General features: G+C 34.5%; 1 protein-coding gene across 9 annotated transcripts in view; it reads right to left on the bottom strand.

Annotated features, from left to right (window-relative positions):
- JMJD1C (jumonji domain containing 1C) overlaps nucleotides 1-26,840 on the bottom strand; it is a 315,663-nt gene that overhangs the window by 180,973 nt on the left and 107,850 nt on the right. For 5 of the 9 annotated variants that reach the window (XR_010838961.1, XM_067025530.1, XM_059055379.2 and 2 more), the window contains exon 2: nucleotides 25,320-25,367. The exons of the other annotated variants lie outside the window; for them this stretch is intronic. Coding sequence is in view for 4 of the 5 variants with exons in the window: in XM_059055379.2 (XP_058911362.1) it covers nucleotides 25,320-25,367 (48 nt within the window). In the remaining variant the exon portion in view is untranslated. The remainder of the gene's footprint in view (nucleotides 1-25,319; nucleotides 25,368-26,840) is intronic. 9 annotated transcript variants of the gene reach the window in all.

Raw genomic sequence — 26,840 nt, 5'->3', positions numbered from 1 at the left:
TCCACTTCGATTCAAACATTTGAATATCTACAAGCAGTTTTTTTCCCCAGTTTATATTAGTATATAATCAAATGATGGGTACAAGCTCACTGAGGGCAGAACTGTTTTAGTGTTCACTGCAGTGCTGCATACATACAAAGTGCTTAACAAATATTACGTATCTCCTGCCTCTTGCAGTCAGCGACTTTTAAACATGGAAGCAAACTGCTAAAACATACATTTGATTTTGAGATATCTGTGCTCCTGCCCATTAGGAAGCTAGTTAGATATGCTTACTTATTAGAATTGGGAAAGAGAAATACATTGTTCAAAGATTTAATCTCTGTTCATGGTTATCTACATGAAGGCACAGAAGAAGCTCTGTTGGCTTCTTCTAAAAATGCACCCGTAGGGGTTGAGCTGAGGTCCAAATGGTGCTATGAAAATATTTCAAACTATACCACTTTCTCCACTACTTTAAATCTTTCAAGATTCTCAATTACTCAATTGTGGTATAAATGGGTTTTGGGAAACTCCAGGAAACTGAAGCTGATATAAGGCTCAGGAAAACCTTAGCACTATCTTTGCTTTCCCCTCATGGACTTGTTGACAAAATACTTCAGCCCAGAACCTAAAGAACCAAGGTTTATAAACATCTCTTTATCTAAAAGGACATATTCAATGTAAATTCTTCCAAATGCAAAGCCCTTGATATAAAATTAAAACTTTCAGCTTGAAGTGAACTTTCTAAACTCATAGTTTATCTTGCATGGACAGTGTCATGGGCAGTTTTAGGAAATCTGCTAGGACCTTGGGGACAAAAGGAAACTAAAACTAGACATTCTGCTGCTTCTTCGCTATGCAGCCAATCTACCTCCGTATTATGAACAACAGTAAAGGATTTGAGATTTGACTGTAGACAGACAGGTAGGTAGGTAGATAAATAGTTAGACAGTTGTGTGTGTGTGTGAATCTCTTATTTTTCTAGAAAATAAAACAATGACCAGTAACCAGGAAAAGCCCCTATTCTTTCACAGTATACTCTATTCAATGACATTTATAAAGAAAATTGAAGTCACAAAGTCACACAATTGTTTCTGCTGTAAAATCAAATGATGTAAGACAAATTTAGTTATTTTTACCATGGTTTCAATAATAATAATAATAATAATAATGTTGATATTATATCAATTTAGTGCAATGCAGGCCTCATTTTTTTATTTACTGCAAAGGAAGGGTGGGGATCTACATAATGTCATGTGAGAACTATGAAGAGTTCCCAGGCTTGATTCTGCCAAAACCAACCAGCCACCACAGGATAAAACTACTTAAGACTCTAAGAATCTTTTTTATTTTATTTTTTTTCTTTGCGGTACGCGGGCCTCTCACTGTTGTGGCCTCTCCCATTGCAGAGCACAGGCTCCGGACGCGCAGGCTCAGCGGCCATGGCTCACGGGCGCAGCCGCTCCGCGGCACGTGGGATCTTCCCGGACTGGGGCACGAACCCATATCCCCTGCATTGGCAGGCAGACTCTCAACCACTGCGCCACCAGGGAAGCCCTAAAAATCTTTAATGTTAAAAATAAAAGCGTTAGACTACACTAACATTTCTCAAAATATAATCTATATTATAGAATCATCATTTCTTTGTATATAAATAAGCATTAGGGAAGCCAAGTAAGTCATGCACAAAGTTCATGAACTAATAAGTTAAAGCAACAAATGTCTAATTTTACCAGAGGTCTTCTCAAGTCTTTTAACATGCCAGTGTTCATTATGCATTATTAATAATAAGAGAGTTTATACTGTGAGATTTTTCCCAATTTCTTTGTTCATAAAATCATCTATTATGGGGTACTTAATATTTCTCTATAAAATAGCAGTAGGGGAAAAAACAAACTAGTTTTTTCACACGATTTACCTGTCTACAAATTTATATAAATAATTTGGTAATAAGAAATCAAGGGGGAGGGAGAAGAGGGAGATTAGCAGATGCAAACTGAATATTATATATAGGATGGATAAACAATAAGGTCCTACTATACAGCAAAAGGAACTATATTCAATATCCTGTGATAAACCATAATGGAAAAGAATATGAAAAAGTATATAAATAACATACATAACCTTTTAAAATAGCTTTTATAAACAAACAAAAAAAGAAATCAAGGGGGTCCAAAACCTGGTCATCTCTGCCCAAATACTCAAGGAGGTAGGTAACTAGATAGTAAATTAATGGGGTTTAAAGCGTAATACAGTAAATGTTTTACTCAAAACATTAAAAAATGCCCTATGGGGCTTCCCTGGTGGCACAGTGGTTGAGAGTCTGCCTGCCAATGCAGGGGATACAGGTTCGTGCCCCAGTCCGGGAAGATCCCACATGCCGCGGAGTGGCTGGGCCTGTGAGCCATGGCCACTGAGCCTGCACGTCCAGAGCCTGTGCTCCACAACGGGAGAGGCCACAACGGGAGAGGCCACAACAGTGAGAGGCCCGCATATCGGAAAAAAAAAAAAAAAAAATGCCCTATGCCTTTATAAAATCAGAAATGTTTAACTATGGCTTATTAATTCATACATGTTAAAAATTAAATTATCAAATTAAAATGGTAATTATAGCAGATTAAATCAGTTTACCTTCCTCTCTAATGAATAAAGCATATTTATTTCAAAAGATATTCTGTAAGCAGATATTTTATATTAAACTAAGTAATGAAATAGAGGAATACAATAAATCAACAAAGTAACGTTTTTATTATTACTGGTTTAGAGTCTTATTTAAAATAAGTTTTCTAGATTATTGGAAGAAATTGTGAAAACAAAATTAAAATCATTTGGTGACTTCATTTATTAGTTAAGACAAAAAAGATATTACAGAAAATAATTTCATGTAAATTATATAAAATAGGGAAGCTAGGTCTCTTTTTAATTTTACTTTACAAAAAATGTAAACAAATGTAACCATAATTTTAGGTTACTTCAAAAGTTTATACTTTTATTAACATTAAAAAGGGTCAAAATTAATAGGCACTCATATGAACTAGCCCAAGCTTAAACAAAGAGTATGTTGAACAATAATCAATAAATCTAAGATTTATTTTAAAGAAATAGGTTGCTCTTAGAAAATAATAACTGTAAATTTAGAATTAAACCTGAGAAATAGTCTGACATAATCCAAGGTATAAACAGTTTGAAACAATGTTAAGTGGCTTCTGCTATTTTCAATCTTTTATTACCGCCATCCTAGTAGGTATGATAAAATCCAACATTTTAATAAACAAGTATTATATTCTGTGTAGTTATATTAAATTTGCTATGGTGAACTAAAATTAAAATCGTAAGGACAATTCTACAGAGGAGTCCAATACATATTCACACCAAAACAATATATTACTATAATGACAATCACAAGTAAAATTACAATACACATTGTGATATATAAATCTAGGTTCTGAAAATTCTAAAATAGTCTGGGGATCACAGAGAATCATTCATTTCCCAAGGGGCATTCAAACCTCTATCAGAGTTAACCAGTATTATTGATGATGGAAATAAAAGCAATACCAGTAACAACAAAAACAGCTAACACTTCAATAGAGCCTGCTATGTCCATATATTAAGCCATTTAATCATTACATATACCCTGTAAGTAGGCACTATTAGGATCAACTTTTTCAAAAGCAGAAACTGAGATACAGAGAAATTAGTTGCCTAAGGTCAAACACCTAGTAAATGATGGAGTCAATGAAAACAATACAATAGTTTCTAAGAGGCTTCACAGTTACACAGCAGCATAGTCCCTACAAGGTGATGCACACCACAAGTGATAAATCACTTGAATAGAGAGGGATGTCTGGGTAGCTGACTCCTTTGTGGCATAAAGGTAGAAGAACCACACACTTAAAATGGCCTTAAGATTTTCCACAATGAGTCTGCAAGTTAGATCCCTAGGGGGCAAAATGAGAAAAAGGGTCAAACAAAGATAGCAAATAGTAAAATAAAAGAGACAAGCTTGCTTTCAGTATCTATGTTGTTTAATAAAAGAGACTAAGCTTGCTTTCAATATCTACATTTTACTCCTCTTCTCTATAATTACTTACCTAATAGTCTTATTACTACTTGGTGAACAACAAGATGCATCAAGAAATGCAAACTATTCAAAGATGCTTAAGTTACAATTACGTTCTTTACATCTAATGAAAAAGAATTATATTCCCATCATCTTCAAAGTTCCTTATTACATTATATAATTAAGTATATATACTACTATCTTTTGGATAAATTATGCATAGTATTTAACATAATATCATTGATAATGATGACTGTCTTAGTCTGCTTGTGCTGCCTTAACAAAATACCATAAACAATAAAAACTTATTTTCTCACAGTTCCAGAGGCTGGAAGACTGAATAGAGCAAGGTCTGTTTATGAGGAGGTCTCTCCCCTTGGCTGTAGACAAGCTGCCTTCTCACTGTGTGCTCACATGACCTCTTCTTTGTGGGAGCACAGATGGTCTTCTTCTTATTAGGGCACTAGTCCAATCATGAGGGTCCCAGCCTCATGACTTCACCTAACCCGAATTATCTCCCAACGACCCCATCTCCAAATACCTTCACATTGGGAGTTAAGACATATGAATTTGGGGGGACACAAACACCAAGTCTATAACGTTAGTAATGATAGCAGCAGCTAAAATTTGAGGACTTACAATGTGTTGGGTAAGGTTTTACAAAAGAGAAAACTAAGGCATAGAGAAGTTAAGCAATTTACGTCTTTTGGACAATTATTCAAATGATACACAACTGAAAATGGCTAAAAAGGACAAAAACCATCAGTTCAGCTCTTTTTTAGCATAAGGAGGCATTTTAGAGACCACAGTATCTAGACAATATAAAAGATGAGGAACAGAGAGAAGGAGCTTTACCAAACAAGGAGGAAAAAGCTTTCCAGGAGCACAAACTCTGGGGATGCTTTTTTTTTTTTTTTTTTTTTTTTTTTTTTTTTTTTTTTTTTTTTTTTCGGTATGCGGGCCTCTCACTGTTGTGGCCTCTCCCGTTGCACAGCACAGGCTCCGGAAGCACGGGCTCAGCGGCCATGGCTCATGGGCCTAAGCCCCTCCACGGCATATGGGATCTTCCCAGACCAGGGCATGAACCCGCGTCCCCTGCATCAGCAGGCGGACTCTCAAACCACTGCGCCACCAGGGAAGCCCTCTGGGGATGCTTTTAAAGCACAGAAATGAATTAATGAAGAGAGCTCTTGTACGAGTTAAAAGGGATTCCTGGGAATAGTTTACAAAACTGAAGGCATTAGGATGTAACTCAAGAGTTTAAAGGAGAGGGAGAGCAACTAAATATATAACAAAGAAAAACCTAAGTTAAATGCAAAGTCCTGAATACTACAAATGCTTGTTAATAAATCCCCAACACAATTTGTTTAGAGAAAGACTCAAATTCTGGTTTTGGTCTTTTGAGACATGATTAGAAATTGTATTAACTATTAATGTTTTTATAGAAAAGAGGTCCAATGCAGAAGCTCCCATAATATATCATTCCAATTCTAGGAGTACTTTTAAAAGTAGGTTGGAGGGCTTCCCTGGTGGCGCAGTGGTTGAGAATCCGCCTGCCGATGCAGGAAACACGGGTTCGTGCCCTGGTCCGGGAAGATCCCACATGCCGCGGAGCAACTAAGCCCGTGAGCCATGGCCGCTAGGCCTGTGCGTCCGGAGCCTGTGCTCCGCAACGGGAGAGGCCACAACAGTGAGAGGCCCGCATACCGAAAAAAAAAAAAAAAAAAAAAAAAAAAAAAAAAAAAAAAAAAAAAAAAAGTAGGTTGGAAATCTTACAACACAACATGAGTATCAATCATCTACCAAGTATGTTAGCTTTTGATTTTTTTTTTTCTTTAGCAATTGATTATTAGTCTCTTAAACTCAGTCCTAGAGCTCCACAGTTTTGAAAATTTATGCTGGAAGTCTTCTACTTTCAATCACCCAACTGGCAAGCCAGTCTCAAAATTTTTCTGCCGCTATTACTGCTACCAACTCTAAATCCAGTGACCCCTTTCATAGCTTTCTGTTGCAGTTACAAGATGCTTTGTTCCTTCCTTCTTGTAAAAGAGCTTAATAAAAAAACTGGGTCTTTCCTCCCCCTATCTATAACAGAGACTATACTATGTTCTTGTCTATAACCATGTGGTCTTTCTTTAACTGGGCTCCAGAAGACAGTGTAATAGGCAGTTAACCCTTCAGGTGGCTGAGGCAGCTCAAAATCATCACTGATACTCTTCTTTTCAGATTTGGTTTTCCAGTTAAGTAACTTCTCAAAGAGCTGGCCAGAGGTAAAATATATTTCTCTGATACTTTGAATTAAAAAATCAAGTACTTTTATTCCTTATTTTCACAGTACTGAAAACTACTTCTGCTTTTACTTTATTTTTTTTGTACTGTTAATTTTACCATTTACCTTCTGAAATATATTTTTAAGAAAGTTACCATAGAAATAAAGACTTGCTATAACAATGTAAAGCAGTAGTGATTGTCCTTTCTTTATACTATTTATAAAGAACTCAGCACTGGGGCATTGGTAACTGAGTCGTAAAATTAAAATACACTTCTGTTTCTCGATCTAACTGTTCATATGTATGTAAAGAATATATTTAATTAATTGGGATCGAGAAACATGCTACTTACTTTATCAATGAAGAAAACTAAGTAATAGAGGAAAGTGTACCTTGAAAGGTAGAAACAAATATATCTGAGCAAAAATGTACTGTGTTCTAAATATATTATTTTTATGTAGAACAATAGCACTGCTATCCATCTGAAATACAACAGAACTAAAAAATGAGCTAAAAGGCTCCTAAGGAGCCAAGAAAGATGTTACAAATTCCATTCCCTACAGGCAAATGCACTTCACCCAAAGGTAAACTCTCTCATCTTGTGTCAGACCTTACTGACACTAGTATAAAGACAATAATAATAATAAACTACATTATCTAGTTTCCAAGTCTAAAATAGATTATAAAAGCAAAACAGAGAGAGAGCCTCTGAAGACATGCTTCCATAGCATTCTAAAAACAATAAAAAAGTTTCATGAAGACTTTAGAAAATCTTTTACCCTAGGACTCAAAATTGGTCAGAAAATAGTATCACTTTATTGTAATTTATATTAAATGGGCATTTGTTTAATTGAAAAATATACGCAAAATATTTTTTTAAAACCCTCTATCATTTACTGTCATAGCACCATATACTTTGTACCATTTGACACAAATGAAATATGTCTGTGCATATCTAATGTTTGTCCCCTCTACTATTCGTTTGTAATAAATATGTTTAACGGGTGATGCAGAAAAAGTCTAAATTTATATCCAGAATCATCTAAGATGATGCAGAAATGCATTTTAGAAAACTCGCATGCAAATGGCTAATGTATTTAACACATAGTCTATAACATTTATACACCAGCTTTATTCATAATAGCCAAAATTTGGAAGTAACCAAAATGTCTTTCAATAGGTAAATAGATAAACAAGTTGTGGTACATCTATACAATAAAACATTACTCAATGATTTAAAAAAAAAAAGTTAGACCATCAGAATGAAACAACTGTTTTTAGTCACTGTCAAAATTCACTACTAGTGTATTACTTAATCAGTCCTTCTTTAATACTTCTACACTTCCAGTTAACTAACACAGTATTCAATATCAGAATTTGTATTTGGACAATTATATAAGGCTTTTCCTACCAACCTAAGGTCTCAAGACAGTGCCAGTGTAGAGTCTTATGAAGAGCACTGGGGAAATAAATTTCAGCCACCTAGCTTTTGAGACATCAACAGCACTTAAGCAGTTAAGTCATCCAAAATTATAACTAAAACTAACAGAATTTTTAAATAATAGTACCAGAATATTCACTATCAGAATAAGTACACTCATACTAAAATTGTGCACTCATTTTGAGGTAAATATTTTATTTTTTCTATTGCAGAAAGAAAACTGTAAGATTCCAAGTCTTTTTATTTTTTTATTTTTTGAATTGAAAACTAGGGCTTACTATCCTTGTTAAACATTTTAGATACAAGAATTACTCTAGGCATAGGAGAATGACCTCATTATGTTTCATATACTTAGCTGATACCTATATTAAAGAACAGCAGGTGTCATTACAAAGGGTCATTGCAGAATTATTATTAGGTGTCTCACCCATATATGCTGTATTCCAAGACACAATTATCACCACAGATCCTTGACACTTACTTTGTGGAGATCATCTGGACTTCCTTGGCCTCAGATCCTTTGATCTTAAATTGAGTCTGAAACCATTTAAATTTCCTGGGCTGCCAAATTATCTTTCATGTGTTTTTGAGAATAGAGAGCCCTGTGTGGTGTTTTCTATAAACATAAAGAGGATAATCTACCAAGCAATGATCAAAATATGGAATATATCTTTGCTTATTTCCAGGGACCTAGTTTTAGGCCATCTACCTCATAGGGCTAGAAAATCTATTAGTGGATCTATATAAAAAATATAAAGCCAATTTGCTGTACTTCTGGAGGACCCCCCCAATTAATTTTTTAGCAATAAATTTATAATTGTACTTTTCTTTCTGCCTCAAGGATACTGTGGCTAGCAATAGATTTTATTATGAATTTGCTGAGTCATGTCTAAAAAGCACAGTTACCATTAAGACTCTACCTTACTTCAACTATAAAGGATAGTTCCATCTGGCAGATAAAAGTATGAATTTTTAAATTTATGAGAAAATAAACATGAGGAATATCCTTCCTCTCAAAAAACAAACAACTTGGGCTTCCCTGGTGATGCAGTGGTTGAGAGTCCGCCTGCCGTTGCAGGGGACACGGGTTCGTGACCTGGTCCGGGAAGATCCCACGTGCCGTGGAGTGGCTGGGCCCGTGAGCCATGGCCACTGAGCCTGCGCGTCCAAAGCCTGTGCTCCACAATGGGAGAGGCCACAACAGTGAGAGGCCCGCGTACCGCAAAAAAAAAAAAAAACCAAAGAACTTGCACCTTTGAGACTGTATGTGCATTCTGACAATATATACCTTTATCCCTAACAGTAGTCAACCATAAATAAATAATGGACTCTTTCTACCATGGTGGGCCAGCAATCCAGTTTGAGTCTCTGATCTCTGAAGCTGAGACTAAGCACCACAGCCCAGAAACCTGAGAGGCACCTTGGTTTCTGGAGTCTTGGGTGGGAAGAGAATATATAACGCCATACACTCCTGATTCACATCAAAGCAGTTAGCAGTATTTTAAGATAATAAAAGTAGCAGAAATTGATCAAAATAAGTTTAGGAGGTGTATGAGAAAATTACAAAACACCCATTTAAAAAAAATGAAGGTCTAAATAAAAGGACAGATACACTGTTACTTTAAAGACTCAATATTCTTAAAGAAGTAAAATTTCCCCCCAATTTTTCTATAAACTCAATGCAATTCCAATAAAAATCCCAGCAGAATTTTTTCAGACTCTTAAATTTATATGAGAGGCAAAAAGATATAGAATAGACCAAACAACTTCAAGAAAAAAGAATAAAGTTGGATGACTCACACTAATTGGTTTCAAGATGCACTACAAAGCTACATTAATCAAGACAGTGTGGTAGTGACAAAAGACACACAAATCAATGTAAGAGAATAAAGTGCAGAAACAGATCCATATAGAACTGACAACTGATATTTGACAAATGTACAAATGCAATTCAAAGGAGATAACCTTTTTAACAAATGATGCTGGGATAATTGGACAACCCTATGCAAACAAAACAAAACAACCCCCCCCCCCCGAAACCCTTCAATCCATACTTCACACCGTATACAAAACTTAGGCCAAAACAGGTTATAAAGTTAAACGTAAAACCTAAAACTTTTTGGAAAAAAGTCTTTGTGGCAAATAATTCTTAGAAATGACTTCAAAAGCACAAAACATAAAAGAAAAAATGTAATTACTTAAATGTCATTGAAATTTAAAGTTTTTGCTCTGGGAAAGACAATGTTAAGAAAATGAAAAGCCACAGACAGGACAAAAACATTTATAAATTGTTAATCTGACAAAAGACTTGTATCCAGGATATATAAAGAACTGCCAAAATTAAACAGAAAGAAAACAAAGCAATCGAAAAACATAGGAAAAAATTTGAACAGATACTTCACCAAAAAAGATATACAGGTGGCAAATAAGCTAATGAAAAGATACTCAAAATCATTAGTCATTGGAGAAACGCAAATAAAAAGGACAATGAGGGCTTCCCTGGTGGCACAGTGGTTGAGAGTCTGCCTGCGAATGCAGGGGACGTGGGTTCGTGCCCCAGTCCGGGAAGATCCCACATGCCGCAGAGCAGCTGGGCCCATGAGCCATGGCCGCTGAGCCTGTGCTCTGCAACGGGAAAGACCACAACGGTGGGAGGTCCGCGTATTGCAAAGAAAAAAAAAGACAATGAGATATTACTGCATACCTAACAGTATGGCTAAAATTTCAGCCTTGTGAAATAAAACTTGTACTTATACAAAAGCCTGTATATGAATGTTTATAGAGCAGTTTTATTTTTAATAGACAAAAGCTACAAACAACACAAACAGGGAATGGATGAACAAACTATGGTATATCCATATAATGAAATATTTCTCAGCAATAAAGAGGAAGAAACCGATACATGCAACAATATGGATAAATCTCAAATGCATGAGGATAACTGAAAGAAGCCCGACTCAAAAGGTTATCTATTATATTGTTCTATTTACATGACATTCGGGAAAAGACAGAACAAGGACTGAGAATTGATTATTAATTGTCCAGGGTTTAAGGAGGTGGAGGATTTGAAGGTTTGACTACAAAGGAGTGGTAACAAAAGGAAATTCTATGGGAGAGTGATTCAACTGTTATACATGTTGATTGTGGTAAAGGTTACCCTACAATGCCAAAGTCCTAACTCAAAGAACTGTTCACCAAAAAAAGTAAATTTTACTCTAATTAAAAAACAAAAATTGTAAGTAGAAAATTTAACTGAAAAGGCAAAGAAGGAGGAATGAGCATGATGGAAAACTATGCCACTGCCTTCTCCCAAAGGAATGATGTAATAGTATTATACTTATTGGTATTCTACTATAAAGCTTCATATGCCTTTTGGGGTAAAGAATAAAATAATGAGATGGCAATCATATATTCTGATGGGCCAGAAATTTCTGCAATTATACATTATCATGGTAGGGGCGATCCCAGGATCCTTTTTCCTTGAGAAAGAGAAAGAAAGAATGTAAGTCCTCTGACATACCCAACTCCACCCTTCCCATTTTTTGCTTTGAAAAGGCAAATGTGGAAGTAGAAGTGAGGATGAGGAAAGAGCTATGGAAACACTAACAACCTGAAATTAAACACACACATATTCCCCAAATGCCATATAACTGGTAATGTAGCAACTTCAGCTGAAAGAGAAGAGCATGCCCTAAAATGAAAATGACATAAATGTCAGGTCCCAGAAAGTTTAAGATATGGAACTTATTTATAAACTTGCAAATGTTTTGTTTCCAGGAGCTCTTAGAAGGGGATACCCCATTTTTTTAAAGAAAATCTAATGATACCTTTTCATCATAGGCACAAGGGGTCACTGGAGCACAGAGTTATTAGGTATGCCTTGTGCTACACCTAAGGCAAAAAAAGGAAACCAACAGTTGGTACACGTAACTGTATTTCTGTTTTTCTTCAGTTGAAGAAAGATTTTACAACACTGGATTTAACTGTACACATTTTTTCAACAATCAAACTCATGGAATGAATTTTTCCTTCTATCAAACCCTATCAACAAAAATTGTTTTGCTCTCTTAATTCTGATTAGGTCAATTATAATGCTTGAATTTAATAAATATCCACAGAGCCCTTCAAATGAAAATCACCACTATTTAACTGATCTCATCTTTTAATCTATGGTTCTCCACCACAAGAGAGTGAAAGACACAAACACTTAAATTCATAATTCTTCAACTATTTAGTATGCTAGATTACCGACAGATTTTTGGATACAAGAAAAGATATCTTGAAAAATCTAATTGTTCTTTTTTAGTTTTAACTTTTCATTATATAGAGAAATAACAATGGATTCCCATGTGTCCATCATCTAGCTTCAACAATTTTCACCTCATGGCCAATCTTCTTTATACTAAAAAAAAAATTGTTAATTCTGCAAAATTATTCATTATCAGTCAATATTCAAGTTTCCCAGGATAGTCTTTTTTTTTCCTTTTCAGTTTGTTCAAATTAAGACCCAAATAAGTTCCACAAATTGCAACTGGTTGACATGATTCTTAAATCTTTTTATCTATATAGGTTCTACCATCTCTTTTCCTCCTGCAACTTTCTTGTTAAAGAAGTCAAGTCATTCGTTCCAGTCTTCAGTTACCTGTATTTTGCTGATTATACACTTCTATGGCATTTTTAAACATGTTCCTCTGTCCCTGTATTTTCTGTAATTGTTTAATCTAGAGTCTTAAATTCCAAACTGATAGAGAAGACAACCTCACACACTGTACTGTGTTCTTCATTGAGGCATATATGTATTACCATATATCTTTCTGTGGCAATAGCAGCCAATGACAAATATTGCCTGCATAATAGGGATACACAAATTTTATCATTCCTTCATTTACTATCTGGAATATGTCTAATAAGTGAAAATTCCCCTCATCAAATCTTCAGTATCCAAGAGGTAGTTTGTTTAGGAAAGGAAAAGTAAATGCTCAATTTTTATGAGTTTTTCAAATACAGTTGCCCCTCACAATATCTGCAGGGGACTGGTTCCAGGACCACCCCCACCCCTCAACTCGAACTCATGGACACCAAAATCAACGATGTTTAAGTCCTTTATTTAAAATGGCGCAGTATTTGTGTATAACCTATGCCCCCCCATGTACGTTAAATCATCTTTAGATTATGTATAATACCTAATACACTCTAAATGCCATGTAAATAACTGTAAATACAATGTAAACGCTATGTAAAGTTATCAGTGCTGGGCAGTTTCACTTTCTAAAATCCACCCCCTTCCCCCCAGGTATTTTCAATTCATGGTTGGTTGACTCCAGATACAGAACTCACAGATATGGAAGGCCATGGAAAACAGACTGTAATGAGTTAGTATCCTAACGTCCCAGAATGGTAAATAATGAGAGGTTTTTAGGGGAGGGATCATTATTTAAAACTCTTGGATTTAAATAAATGTAGTAATGCTTCAAATCACTGCAGTTTTTATTCCTAGTGCTTTCAAATTTCCCATCTTTGGCCAGTGAGAGCCTCTTCAATTAGTTTCTGAGTCTTCTAGACATGACCATAGTAGTCTTTGATAGCTTCCTTGCTTCCAGAATAACAAAATACCCCAGGGTCATCTTGTCCAACTCCTGCCTCAGACCTGAAATCAACCATCTATTCATATATACTTCTCAATAAGAAATAGCATTCAGAGACAACAATATGGGTTCTAGGAGTGCTCATTACTCCTGAGCTGGTCAGATATACTGGTCAGTTAGTATGTCTTTATACTGATACTTCCAAATAAAATTCTACATTTTTTTTAAACAGCATCAATCTTATATTCCTATCTCATTTCTCCCATATTGAAGATCCTGTTAAACGATGACAGCAACACAAATCCATTTACTTTGTTGCACAATACATATACAGCAATCTAGGAATAAGAATACCAACACTGTAATTAATGAAAACATTGTTTTTATATTGCTCTTTGTCAGGGTATAACCTACTAGGCATGTACAATCAAGTTACTGTGTTATAAAGTCACTTAAAATTGTTCCTTCCTATGGTTATACCACTTATGCTTCTTTGCTTCATTTTGCTTTCACTTTTAGGATCTTTATTTTTTAATGATTCAAACTTGTTTTAAAATTACATAAAACATTTACACGGTTTCAGAGTCATACCTAAAAAATATATTAACAGACGTCTAGCTATTCCTTCCATCCTTGTTCCCTATGATGGATTAGTTTTTGGTTAATCACTAGGTTAAAAAAAATCAAATAGAAATGCACATATACAATATATATATATTTAGTTAAATAACATACTTTATGAATTTTTCTATGTCTTATTATTTTTATTTCATAATATGTATACTGGCCATCATGTCACAGAAGATATTGCTTACTTGCTTGTATACCTATAAAATATTTCATTGGGTAGATGAACGTTTTACTCAGTCACAACCCTATTGATGGATTATTTCAGTCTTTTGTTATTATAAATGGGGCTGCTATGACTACAGCCTGTGCACATGTCATTTTGTATTTATGCCAATCTATGTTTGGGATATATTCCTAGAAATTAAGATTTACTGGATCAAAGAGTAAATGAATATGAATTTAGCTAGAAATTGCTAGATTCCCTACTATAGGAGGTTGCACCATTTTGTATTCCAATAGGCAATGTCTGAGAGTGAGTATTCCTCCACAAGTTCACCAAATGGATATGTTGTCAATATGGGAAGAGAAGAAAACGAGGGACAATCTGACAAGGTAGAAATTCTCAGTTTATTCACTTTTTCCCTTTTATTTTCTATTTTAATGATCTACTCATCTTTATTTCCTGTCTTGTTCTTAGTTTGGGTTTCATTTGCTCTTCTGTTTCTCTCTTGAGGTGGAAACTTAGGTCACTGATTTTACTTTACTTTTCTTTTCTTTTTTTTTTTTTTTGCGTTACACAGAACTCTCACTGTTGTGGCCTCTCCCATTGCAGAGCACAGGCTCCAGACGCACAGGCTCAGCAGCCATGGCTCACGGGCCCAGCCACTCCACAGCATGTGGGATCTTCCCAGACCAGGGCACGAACCCGTGTCCCCTGCATTGGCAGGCGGACTCTCAACCACTGCGCCACTAGGGAAGCCCTCCTTCTTTTCTTATGTAAGTATTTAAACTTATAAATTTCTCTCTAAACCAACCATTCTCAGGCACTAACATTCTGATGTGCTATATTTTCATTATCATTCGGTTCAAAATGACTTCTAATTTCCCTTGTGATTTCTTCTTTGACCTACCAATTTTCCAGAAATGTACTGTTTAATATTAAACATTTGAGGTGTTTTCCCCAAACATCATACTGTTATTGATTTCTTATTTAATTCCACTACGTTCCAAGAATATATTCTTGTATTATATCCATGCTTTTAAATTTATTTAGGTGTTCCATATGTATTAATTAAATCAAGGTGATTGATAGCTTTTCGAATCTTTAATGTCTTTGCTAGCTTTTTATGTAGTTGTTCTACCAACTGCTGAAGGAAGGGTGTTAAAATCTCCAACTATGACTGTGAAATTTTCTATACAAAATCTCTGTCATTCTGTAAAATTCTGCTTATGTATTTTGAAGCTATGCTAAGAGGTACACATATATTTGTCACTGTTATGTCAGAACTGTCCCATTTTTTTTCTGATTATTAATACTCTTTCTTGAAGAGTACCTTAGCCACATCAACTCTCATATGGCTACTCTACGCATGGTTTATTTCATTACTTTCAACCTATCTGTGTCTTTGTAACTAAAGTGAATTTCTGGTGGACAGTATATGTGCTTGGATCTTACTTCTGTTTTATCCATTCTGACATTCTCTGTCTTTTAATTGAACTGTTTAAGTCATTAGCATTTATTGTACTTATTAATATGGTTGAGTCTATCAATTTACTACTAGTTTTCTGTTTGTCACCTGTTTTTTGTTCTGTTCCTCCTTCTCTGCCTTCTTTTGCATTGCCTGAATATTTTTTAGAATTGTATTTTAACTAATGAAAATTTAAACTTCTAGTAGCCACATTAAAAAAAGGAAAAACAAGACAGGTGAAATTTTAAAATATATTTTAAGCTAATATATCTAAAGGTTATAATTTCAACAAGTAAGCAATATTTTAAGTTGAGATTTTTACATTCTTTTACTCATACGAAGTCTTTAAAATCTAGTTTGTATATTATATTTATAGCACATTTCAACTGGGACTAGCCACATTTCAGGGGCTCAACAGCCACACGTAGTTGGTGGCTACCATCTTAGACAGACCAGCTCTACCTCATTCTGTAGTACAATGTGTCTTTTTCTTCATTTCCAGAGTGAGAGGGTTACCTTTAACAGTCTTTGTATCCAGAATTATTTGGTTGCACACTAAAACACTAAATTATGACTCAAACATTTAAAAATGATTTATATGTGTTCACTTCACTTAGCATTTTAATGAAACTTATTTATAAATAAATCTAAAGATTTTAATTAATTTCAACTGATGCAGTCTTTTAAAATTTTTTCTTAAAAACTACAAAATCCTTAAGAATTTAAAAGTGTTAGCTGAATTTTAAAACTGAAGAGAAACATGAATTTTACTAATATATTTTCAAAATGATAGTAAGCTATCATTTGAGGAGTTATAAATAAAAGGATATGTATGTAATATACAATCAAAAAATAATAAATATAATGGTTTCTGTAATTATGGATTTCATATGTGACACAATCAAATCTATTCTGTTAAAAAATAAGTAATTCCCGTATTATGTGAGAATATGGCAGGCTATCCTATAAACTTTTCCCACAATTACTTATTTTCTCTATAGGGAAAGGTTCCCAAACATGTGCTACATAGAAAAAAAATATGTTCCCCAAAAGATACATCAAACTGAATTGCATTCAAAATGAAAGAGAAATAATATATTTTCTTAGACTATAAGATATGAGGATATCTGTACATATTCTAGATTGTATGTGTTTCACAATAAATCCAGAGGTATGACTCAGTACACAAATGTTGGTTACCTAATGGCATTTATGGTTGTCAGAGGAGCTAAAGCTTTCTAGGAGCCAAGCAAAAGATAATGAGTTAAATAAGCCAGTATTCACTATGTGATATAAAAAGATGTCTATAATTGCACTGTTACCACTGATACAATAAATGCAGTCATTTAATTTGGAGTCCTACAAGTGGCCTATGTACACTTTAGTATCACTTGCTATGACAGGCTAAAACAACAGAGTATAAATAATTAATCTAGATTCATCTGAAGGTAGTTTAGAGCTGTGCTATTCTAGAGAATCAACATGAACTACAAATGTGATCCAATACGTAATTTTAAATTTTGTTAGACACATTTACATAGTGAAGAAAAACAGGTGAATTTTACCAATATATTTTCAAATATATACATATATATATAAAATATCATTTCAATGTACAATCAACAAAAACAATTCATGCAATATTTTAGGCTTATTTATACTAAGTCCTCAATATTTGTGTGTATTTTACACTGACATCAGATCTCAGTTCACACAAGCTACATTGTAAGTGCTCCACAGTCACATGTGGCTAGGGCTACCTTACTGAACAGTGCAGGTTTAGACTATCTGGAAGATGGAGTATACTAAGCAATCTACCCTAATTTTTACTGCAGTTGAGCTTTGATAAAGACTGGGGAGCTTTGCTGAAACCTGGAGAGGGGATATTTTACATGAGAGCATAGCTAAAATTTAAAAATCTGTCAAGAAGAAGGCAGGGTTGAGCTCCTCTTTAACCAGAGCATGTGTTTGAATGAATGGCCATCAAGGAAGTAGATTAAGGGGCACAACCAAAATCTTCAACAGAAGATTTTGTCTGCTCAAACACAAACGTAAGTAAGCAATCTAATTCCCCAGGTGCTGTGCCCCAAAATTTGGCTATTAAAATAATTATAATTATGTTACATAATTGCCATACACACCAGCAATTCTACTCCAAGGCATCTACTAAAGATATTCAACACAAAGATTTGTATCCACATGTCCAGAAAAGCATTACCATAAATGTCAAAAAAGCAGAACCAACTTAAATATTTGTCTATCACATGGTCAATGGATGAACAAAATAAAGGGGGAAAAAAGCTAAAAAAAGAAGGCAGATGCAAAAGACTATATATTGTGAGTCTGTTTACATTCAATTCTAGGAAAGTCAAAACTATTTTGACAGAAGAGAGATCAGGGATCAGGAGTGGGGACTTAAGGCAAAAGGACATAAGGGAACAGTTATGTTAAAATGTATACTTAAAATAGGTAAATATTACCACATAAAAATATTTCAATAATCCTACTAAAAAATTAATATACAGTCAGAAAAAATATTTAGGCCAGAGTCAGAAAAAATATTTAGGCCAGACTATTTTCAAAAGTTAACCCAACATTTACTTTAGTCATCAAAGTAATGAAGCTTCAAGGTAAACCTTTTAGACAAATTAGAAATTTTATTATTGATCTTTTGATTACAGATAGTGGCTGAATCATTATTTACTGATTCATTGTGTTTTACATTCAGTGGAAACTCTGTTAAGTGCCTATTACATGTAATTGCAATATAACAAAAGTTTTCAAATACATTGTCTCATTCTATTTTCACTATAATCCCATGAAGAAAAGAAGATGAATATTATTCTAACATATGACAAAACTGTTATCATAGAGGTATCCAAAGGTTCTTCACATACTAAGGGTTGTGACTAAAACTGAAAATAGAAACACTGATGAAGCATCTAGGATGCCTTCTATTATACTTCATAGTGATACCATTCTTAGAAGGGAGATTTGTATGAACCTGTGTTGTTAACTTTTTATTAAAACTGCCTATCCACTGAACTATTTTAGCTATTCAATACACAGGTTCTCTCCCCAGCTCCCAATCCCCATCCAAAAACTTTCTTACCGCTCCTTCTTTTGTCAAAACATAAAATCCTTTGTTGCATCATCTCCTATTGCTGAGACTGAAATGTAGCACCACCAATTATAAATATCTCTGAAATAATGCCAAAATAAAAAGAGAGCTCCAATTCTAGCAAAGGAAAGTATGAACACAAAATACTTTACTTGGTTATTCTTTTTTTAAGTTATTTAATTGTTTATTTATTTTTATTTTTGGCTGCATTGGGTCTTCATTTTCGCACACAGGCTTTCTCTAGTTGTAGCTAGCGGGGTCTACTCTTTGTAGTGATGAGCTCTCATTGCTGTGGCTTTTCTTCTTGCAGAGCATGGGCTCCAGGCATGCAGCTTTAGTAGCTGCAGCACGTGGGCTCAGTAGTTGTGGCTCGTGGGTTCTAGAACGCAGGCTCAGCAGTTGTGGTGCACAGGCTTAGTTGCTCTGCAGCATGTGGGATCTTCCCAGACCAGGGCTCAAACCTCGTGTCCCTTGCATTGGCAGGAGGATTCTTACACTGTACCACCAGGGGAGCCCTCCTTGGTTACTCTTGAACATTAATTCTGCCCTATAGCATTCTGAAACATAACTCCTGAAAACCTACCACAATGATCTCTGGAATAATACCAGCATATCCTCAACCTCTTCTCTGAATTTTGTATCCTTTGCCTTGTTCCTCTAAATAAAGTATGGCTCTTCTTCAAAAACACTGTTTTTTGCTGGTAATATCTCAAATTATGACTGTTTTCCTTCCCAGATTCCTTGTACTACTGGGCTTAGAGTTGGAGTAGGTCTCTCTTTATTCCCCACTGCACAGACCATACTCCTTCCTTGATCATCCGTCCTACCTCAACCACACCCCTCCCCTCTCCCTGGTTATATACTTTCTCCATAACCTCGATTTCAAACATTTCACTCCTGGAACACTACCTCCTATATTTCCAGCTCACTCTGACATATTCAAGCTGGAACAATCAATCAACCCAACCCAGGTCCTACAACTTTTCATTGTTGTTCTATTATACTACAATTCCACTATAAAATATGTAAAGCTAGAAAAGCAATTTGCAAAAATGCTAATGAAAATTATCCAAGAGTGGTGCACTGATGTATGTTTCCTAAATTTTCCAAGAATGAACATAAATACCACTTTTAAAATAACACTGAAGGTTTTTTAAAAATAAAAAAGTTAATGGAAGAGGGAAGGCGGGGTGGGATGAATTGGGAGATTGGGGCTGACATATATACACTACTATGTATAAAACAGGTATGACCGAAATGGGAAGGAAATTTTAAGAAGAGTAGATATATGTATACGTATGACTGATTCACTTTGCTGTACAGCAAGAAACTAATACAACACTATAAAGCAACTATACTTCAATAAAAATTAATTTTAAAAAGTTAATGGAAGAAAATTACCTTTAAGTAATTATTCTTATCTTACCCTTCATCTCAGTTATCCTTCCTTTAAACCATTTCCTAGTCTTACTGGCTATATGCACATTAAGACAGCATAGCTAAGAATGATTTAAATTACTATATAGTGGTAGGAGTGGGAGGGATGTGAAAAGGATGTTATGAAAGTCTGCCAAAACGAAAAGATTTTTTAAAAAAATCAGCCTAGTCAACATTTATCAGAACGGAGGCATTAAAACAAATGTCATATTGTCTTAAACAAAACAAAACAAAACCAGTGTGGAGTACCTACTATTTCCCAAAATCAGTGCTGACTGTTTCATGAATTCTCTCATTTCATCATTAGCACATCCCTAGAAGTTACGTAAATACTGTTAAACTTATTCTAATTGAGGAAGCAGTGTTAGAGAATTAAGTAACTTGCACAATGAAATATAAATACAAGTGATCAAAACAAGGATTTCTATGTAATCTGTCTCCCTTATGTAACAATACTGTGTATGTAACACAAGAACATTTTGTAAAGTAACCATTAAAAATGCACTGATGGGGACTTCCCTGGTGGCGCAGTGGTTAAGAATCTGCCTGCCAATGCAGGACACATGGGTTCCATCTCTGGTCTGGGAAGATTCCGCATACTGCAGCGCAACTAAGTCTGTGCACCACAACTACTGAAGCCCGCACGCCTAGAGCCCATGCTCTGCAACAAGAGAAGCCACAGCACCGTGAAGCCCATGAACTGCAACCAAGCGTAGCCCCTGCTCACAGCAACTAGAGAAAGCCCCTGCACAGCAATGAAGACCCAACGCAGCCATAAATAAATATCATTCACTTATTTTTTAAAAATGCATCGATGATGTAAATTTTATTAAGTCAAGATGTAGAGTATTTTCAAGTTTGGAAAATTGGTAGTAATAGTGAATAAAATGTTTTTATAATATTCAACATTATGTAAACATATTTCTTTATCTTGGAAAAATATATCCTTTTGTTATCAAATTTTCCTATTTTTCCTTAGCTTCAAGATTTCAATAAATGAACTTATCTTAAAGTTAAATTGGGAAATTTCTTACAGAGAACAACTTTCTACATATTTACAGGGTATCTCTAAATCCATTATATTAAATGTAAAAACATCAGAAGCAAACTTCATTCTTAAAATAGAGAATGATGCTACATGATCATAGGGCCATAAATCATAAATACACTTAGGTACACAGTGAAAACTCTGATAATTGATACTGAAACTTTTCATTTAATAAGCTTTTTAATGTAGATATATTAGTTATGAAAACAATTCCTCAACAAATGGAATTTAAGTTATATGTCTATCTTCTAAATTTAATGCACCTTTTAGAAAACAAAACAAATATGCTGGGCCTAACAAGCAGAGTTCACATCACTGAATACTCTGATGATCAAAATAAGAATTATTATAGGAGACTAAGAATTATTTTTTATTAGATGAAACTTTTAAATTCTAAAACACAGACTTATAGTGGCTGAGGAAGATTCCAAGTAAAAAACACTAAACCTCTCTAGTATAATAGGGTTAAGAAATTCAATCTGTAGAACTCACCTCTACAGAAGTGAGAACAGAGTAAATGCATTAAATCTCTAAGGTTTATAGGTTGCTTACGATTTGCAAATTTCTAGAATAAGAAATAATATTCGAAGTTACTAATGAGAAAATCTATCATGACATACTCTATATATTCACATATTTACATACTCCTATCTTTTTTTTAAAGTAGTAAATTCAAATAATTTACTTACTCAGGTAAAACTACCATCACAACAAAACAAACAGAAGACAATATAAAAGTACTATCCTTTGTGACTTCCCTGGTGGTGCAGTAGGTAGGACTTTGCACTCCCAATGCAGGGGGCCGCGGTTCAATCCCTGGTCGGGGAACTAGATCCCACGTGCAGGCTGCAACTAAGAAGTTTGTATGCCGCAACTAAAAGAGCTTACATGCCACAATGAAAACCGGTGTGCTGTGGCTAAGACCCGGAGCAGGCAAAATAAATACATACATACATAAATATATTTTTTTTAAGTACTATCCTCTAAAATTAGCTTCTTCCCCACTCGCCTAACAGAGAAAAGGCTATCGTCCTCCTAACAATAACATCTACAAATAGATGGACAGTCTCTCAAGAAACAAATGAAAACAAAACCAACTGATTTTAATATACTACTAAAAACTAGAATCCTTAATTAAAAACCTAGTAATGGATTACCACTAAAATAAACAATAAGAGCATCAAATTCTAACCACTAGACTACCAGGGAGCATCTAAAATAAACAATGAGAACAAAATAACTGGGTAGATTGACAAAAAACACTTTTTACATTCTTTTTAAAATATATTTTCCTTCCCTCCTGTCTTTAAAAAATATTGTTTATTCCTTTGTATTCAGCAAATGAATAACATTATGACTGAATGTATAAAACTCATCTGAAAAGAATGTTTTTAGGAATACCTTAATTACCTATTCCCATCAGGATGGAAAAAGTAGACATGATAACTCCAAGATTTCAGGGCTTAATTCCCGTCATGTTGCTCCAAAGTATGAAACAGCTTCCAAGAGCCCCAGCTATAAGCTGGGAAGTATCTCTGTACCTATAATCACACAGTGACCACACTATACATTAGACTTTTGTTGTCATCTCATCACTCAATTTACATTTTAGCAGCTTAACAGGTATATTTTAGGGTTTTTCATTTGTTCTAGAATAAGATATTAAAACCTCAAAAAAGACACCAAATCATTCCCCTCACTTTAAAGCCCTCTATTAGCTTCTCGTGAGACAAGAATGAAGTCTAAACTTATGCTAGTTGACAAAAACCCTAAAGATCTAGTTTCTGCACTCTTCTCAACCTACTACAACTACTAGTCCCTTACTCTACAGATTGGTACTATGATTTTCTTCCTGTTCCTAAAACATAGCAGGCTCATTCTGATCTCATGGTAGAAAAGAAGCAGAAGATAAAGTTTTACTGCAATGATTAAAAACAGGAATGAAATACAATGTTTGAAACCTAAAGAAATGTCAAGAGAAAGGGAGATGGACAGACTAATCTCTGGAGCCGTGCTTTAACTCTTTAGAAAACAAGTCAATGTCAAAGAGCTGGAAATACAAGCATCACTAGGAAACCCAACAGACTGGCCCAGGGTAATACAACTATTACTTCCAAATGTACATTACCTATCCAAGCTGTATGAACTTTTTAAAAGTTCAGAAATATGCATCCAATGTACATTCTAGGTAAGTATAATGTAGCAAGACCAACAATGAATAAAAGAGTGCTGAGAATTATTATTTATAATCTAAGAAAGATACTGAAGAACTTTAATTTGGATGATGAAGTTATATAAGTGATTCCATGGAAGATACAGAATGATGTTCAATGTTCTGCATCATTACTTTTCAGGTCATATATTACAGCGCAGAGAGCATATTCTTTGGCAGCAAGAACACTGAGACCTTGAATGGTAAAATTTCTTTGAGCCTCAGTTTTCAAATTAGCAAAATAGAGGTAATAATGAATACTTCAGATGGCTGTTTTAAGGACTAAACATGATAATGTAAGAAAAGAACTCAACAAAGTAACTGACACATGTTGGGCTTCTCCTTTTTGTCCTTGACCTTAAAGTATGATGTACTTCATAAAGTCTAAAAAGAAAATGTTTGGCTAGAGATTTGTCACCACGATCACGATTGCAGTGCATTGAAATGTCAGAAAGAGAAAGGATATGTAAAATGCAGTTATAGAGAAAAACAATGAATTTAATTTTAAAAAGAACCATCAGAGAAATTGGCCAAACTCATTCAAAAACAAGAGAGTGAGAAGGGGGAGGGGAGAGGACACAGACACACTAATATTTTTAACCTTGGCTTTTTTATAATCCAGTGGTTAAAAAACATTAACTTTTAACGTATATTTAATATTTTAACATAAAATGTGAAAATGATCTCTCCATATGAAAAGAAAGGAATTTGTTATTGGAATACAGCAACATGTCTATTTATCTTTCAAAACAGGTAAAGAAGAAGGATTACTGAGCAGCAGAGATGCCAGACATCCAGAAATCCACAAACATAAGCGTGATAACATGGCAATTTGGGAAGGAAAATAAACAGAAGTAATAATACTTATAAGTATATAACAGAAATTGGCCATATGGAGAATTTTTTCTTAACATTAAATTTTAAAGTGACACAGAGGCAGTACATATGGATAAAAAGAAATATCAACAATGAAATGGGTGAAAAGAAATAACCAACAAATTTAGGCAATCCAATTTGAAACTAAGTCATTGCTATTTACCAATTGCAATGGATAAGCAGCGGTACAACATAATTCTTGCTCTCAAGGAGATTTACAATCATATTTCAAAAGGACTGCAATAAATATCTAGATAGTAATCCTTATGAAAATAATACCATCATAAAGCTTTTTAAACTTAAGAAGTTCATATATGTATGTACATTTTCTCAATTAATTTTTAACATCTAAATTCTCTCAGTTCAACCCTATCAAGTAGATATTAGGTACATTTTACAAGTGAGAACTCTAAGACCCAGAAAGATTAAGTGAGTTATCCAACATTACAGTCAGCATTTGGCACAGCCAGAACTCAAACTTGAGTCTACTATTATAGTACCATACAGCTCCAAAAGTAAGCATTATTCGACAATGTGGATGAGAGACCGAAGAGCAAAAGTTAGTTTTTAATTATACAAATGTGGATAATTCTAACGAGAAACGGTAGAAGATATTCCCTATGAAAATATGAACTCTACTAGTAAAAGTAGTATCTTACCAATATCTTATTTCTCAGGGCCTGATATACTTTAGGAACTTAAATAATTTCAGTGGATTGAATTAATGAAGGTGATGAGTGAGTGAAACAGTATGACTACATATAGTTCTCAGATGCCAGATTTTAGAAGGATATATATAAATAACAGAAGGAGGGAAATGTAACTAAGAGTGTTTATAAATTAACCATAAACTTTATAATAATGTAAGTTAGAATAAGCTAAAATTTATAAATAATACAAAGGAAAACCAAACAGGTCCATTGGCTGCATAAAAGTAAGAGGATGAACTAGGAAGAAACAAGAATATTGCATGGAAAAGATGATGTAATGTTAACAGATGCAGAGAGAATAAAGAACTACTCACACCTTCTCTTTTGCATCCATCTTCTCCACCAAGGAGAATTGAGTAGAAAACTGGAAAAGGTAGAAGAAACATAGTTAAAAAGTAAATGAAGTTGAAATGAGTAAAGAAGACAGTAAGAGAATACCTAGCCATTTTTAAAATTAATTTTTGTCTACAGAGCCTTAATTAGGCATGCAGCTCTAATGTGTATAATCTGTAAAACATCGTAAGAAAGCAATTTCTAAAATGCACTGATACTGAAAAGAAAAAAATTTAAGAGAATTATGTATCAAAAAAGCATGTACCCTTTGAGTTTAAAACGCTTTTTTTTTTTTTTTTTTTCCCGGTACGTGGGCCTCTCACTGTTGGGGCCTCTCCTGTTGCAGAGCACAGGCTCCGGATGCGCAGGCTCAGCGGCCATGGCTCACGGGCCTAACCACTCCACGACATGTGGGATCTTCCCAGACCGGGGCACGAACCCGTGTCCCCTGCATCGGCAGGCAGACTCTCAACCACTGCACCACCAGGGAAGCCCTAAAATGCTTTTGACAATCCATTAATGTCAATCTGTATCCAAAGTAAAAAAAACTATTGTTTGAAGATGGCTTGTAAGCACTAAAAAAAATTAAAAGGTTACTCCTGGTGCATATTTTTTTTTCGCTGTAAGTGATCCTCAACTTTGTCTTTATCAGTAAATTTCTTCTTTTTAGGTAGGCTAATATAACACTAGATGTTTTTTATTAAAATATTGCATAGAAAGATTTTGAAAATATTTTTAGGAATAAAATTTAAAAATATAAGATCATTAATAAATAATACAGCACAACCAGGTACTCATAGCTGGATAAATCACCATAATTTACAGTATTTACCAGGAACTAGAGTAAAATTGAATGTCTTCAAAAGTAATCCACAGGGCTCTATCCTCATACTTTAATCAAGACAGATGACTCAACAGGATTCAAATTTAAGAAGAATAATTAACATGTTGGATGATAACATGAACTTTCAAAACAATTTCAATAGATTGGAAAATGGGTAGAATCAACTAATATTAAAACAACAGCAATAGGAGTGATAGCTGACTTCATGAAATAAGAGAGGCTTAAGCTAAAGCCAGAATTTGGGAAAGCTGATAAACACTCCAATTTACAGCAGAGAAGCCCCCAAAGGGTCAAGAATTGGTTGAGGGTAAAGTAGGGGCTAATAGGAAGAATTACATTAGTCTATTTAAGCAACAGTCAGACCCACAGATCTCTCCCTGGCTCTAGCTTAGCAACTGTCTCCTCTCCCACTTTGGCAGAAAAAGAGTTTTTAGAAAAAGGTTATCAGAGGGTCTCTGGATCAAGGACCATATTACTTTGTATTATTTATAAAATAATATGAGATTATTACTGAAATAGGACGATGAAGTTACAGTATACTAATGAAATATGTTGAAAACCAACCCCATCCCTCCCACTCCCACTCTTTTTTACCTCAAAGGGTTTAACTTTTGAGAGCCAGGGAAAAGACTGGTTTACTTCTATGGGAAACCTGACCAG

Source organism: Kogia breviceps, chromosome 2 (assembly GCF_026419965.1).
Source record: "Kogia breviceps isolate mKogBre1 chromosome 2, mKogBre1 haplotype 1, whole genome shotgun sequence".
NCBI lineage: Eukaryota > Metazoa > Chordata > Mammalia > Artiodactyla > Physeteridae > Kogia > Kogia breviceps.
The sequence above is the reverse complement of the archived record's forward strand: the minus strand, read 5'-3'. Positions and strand labels throughout refer to the sequence as shown.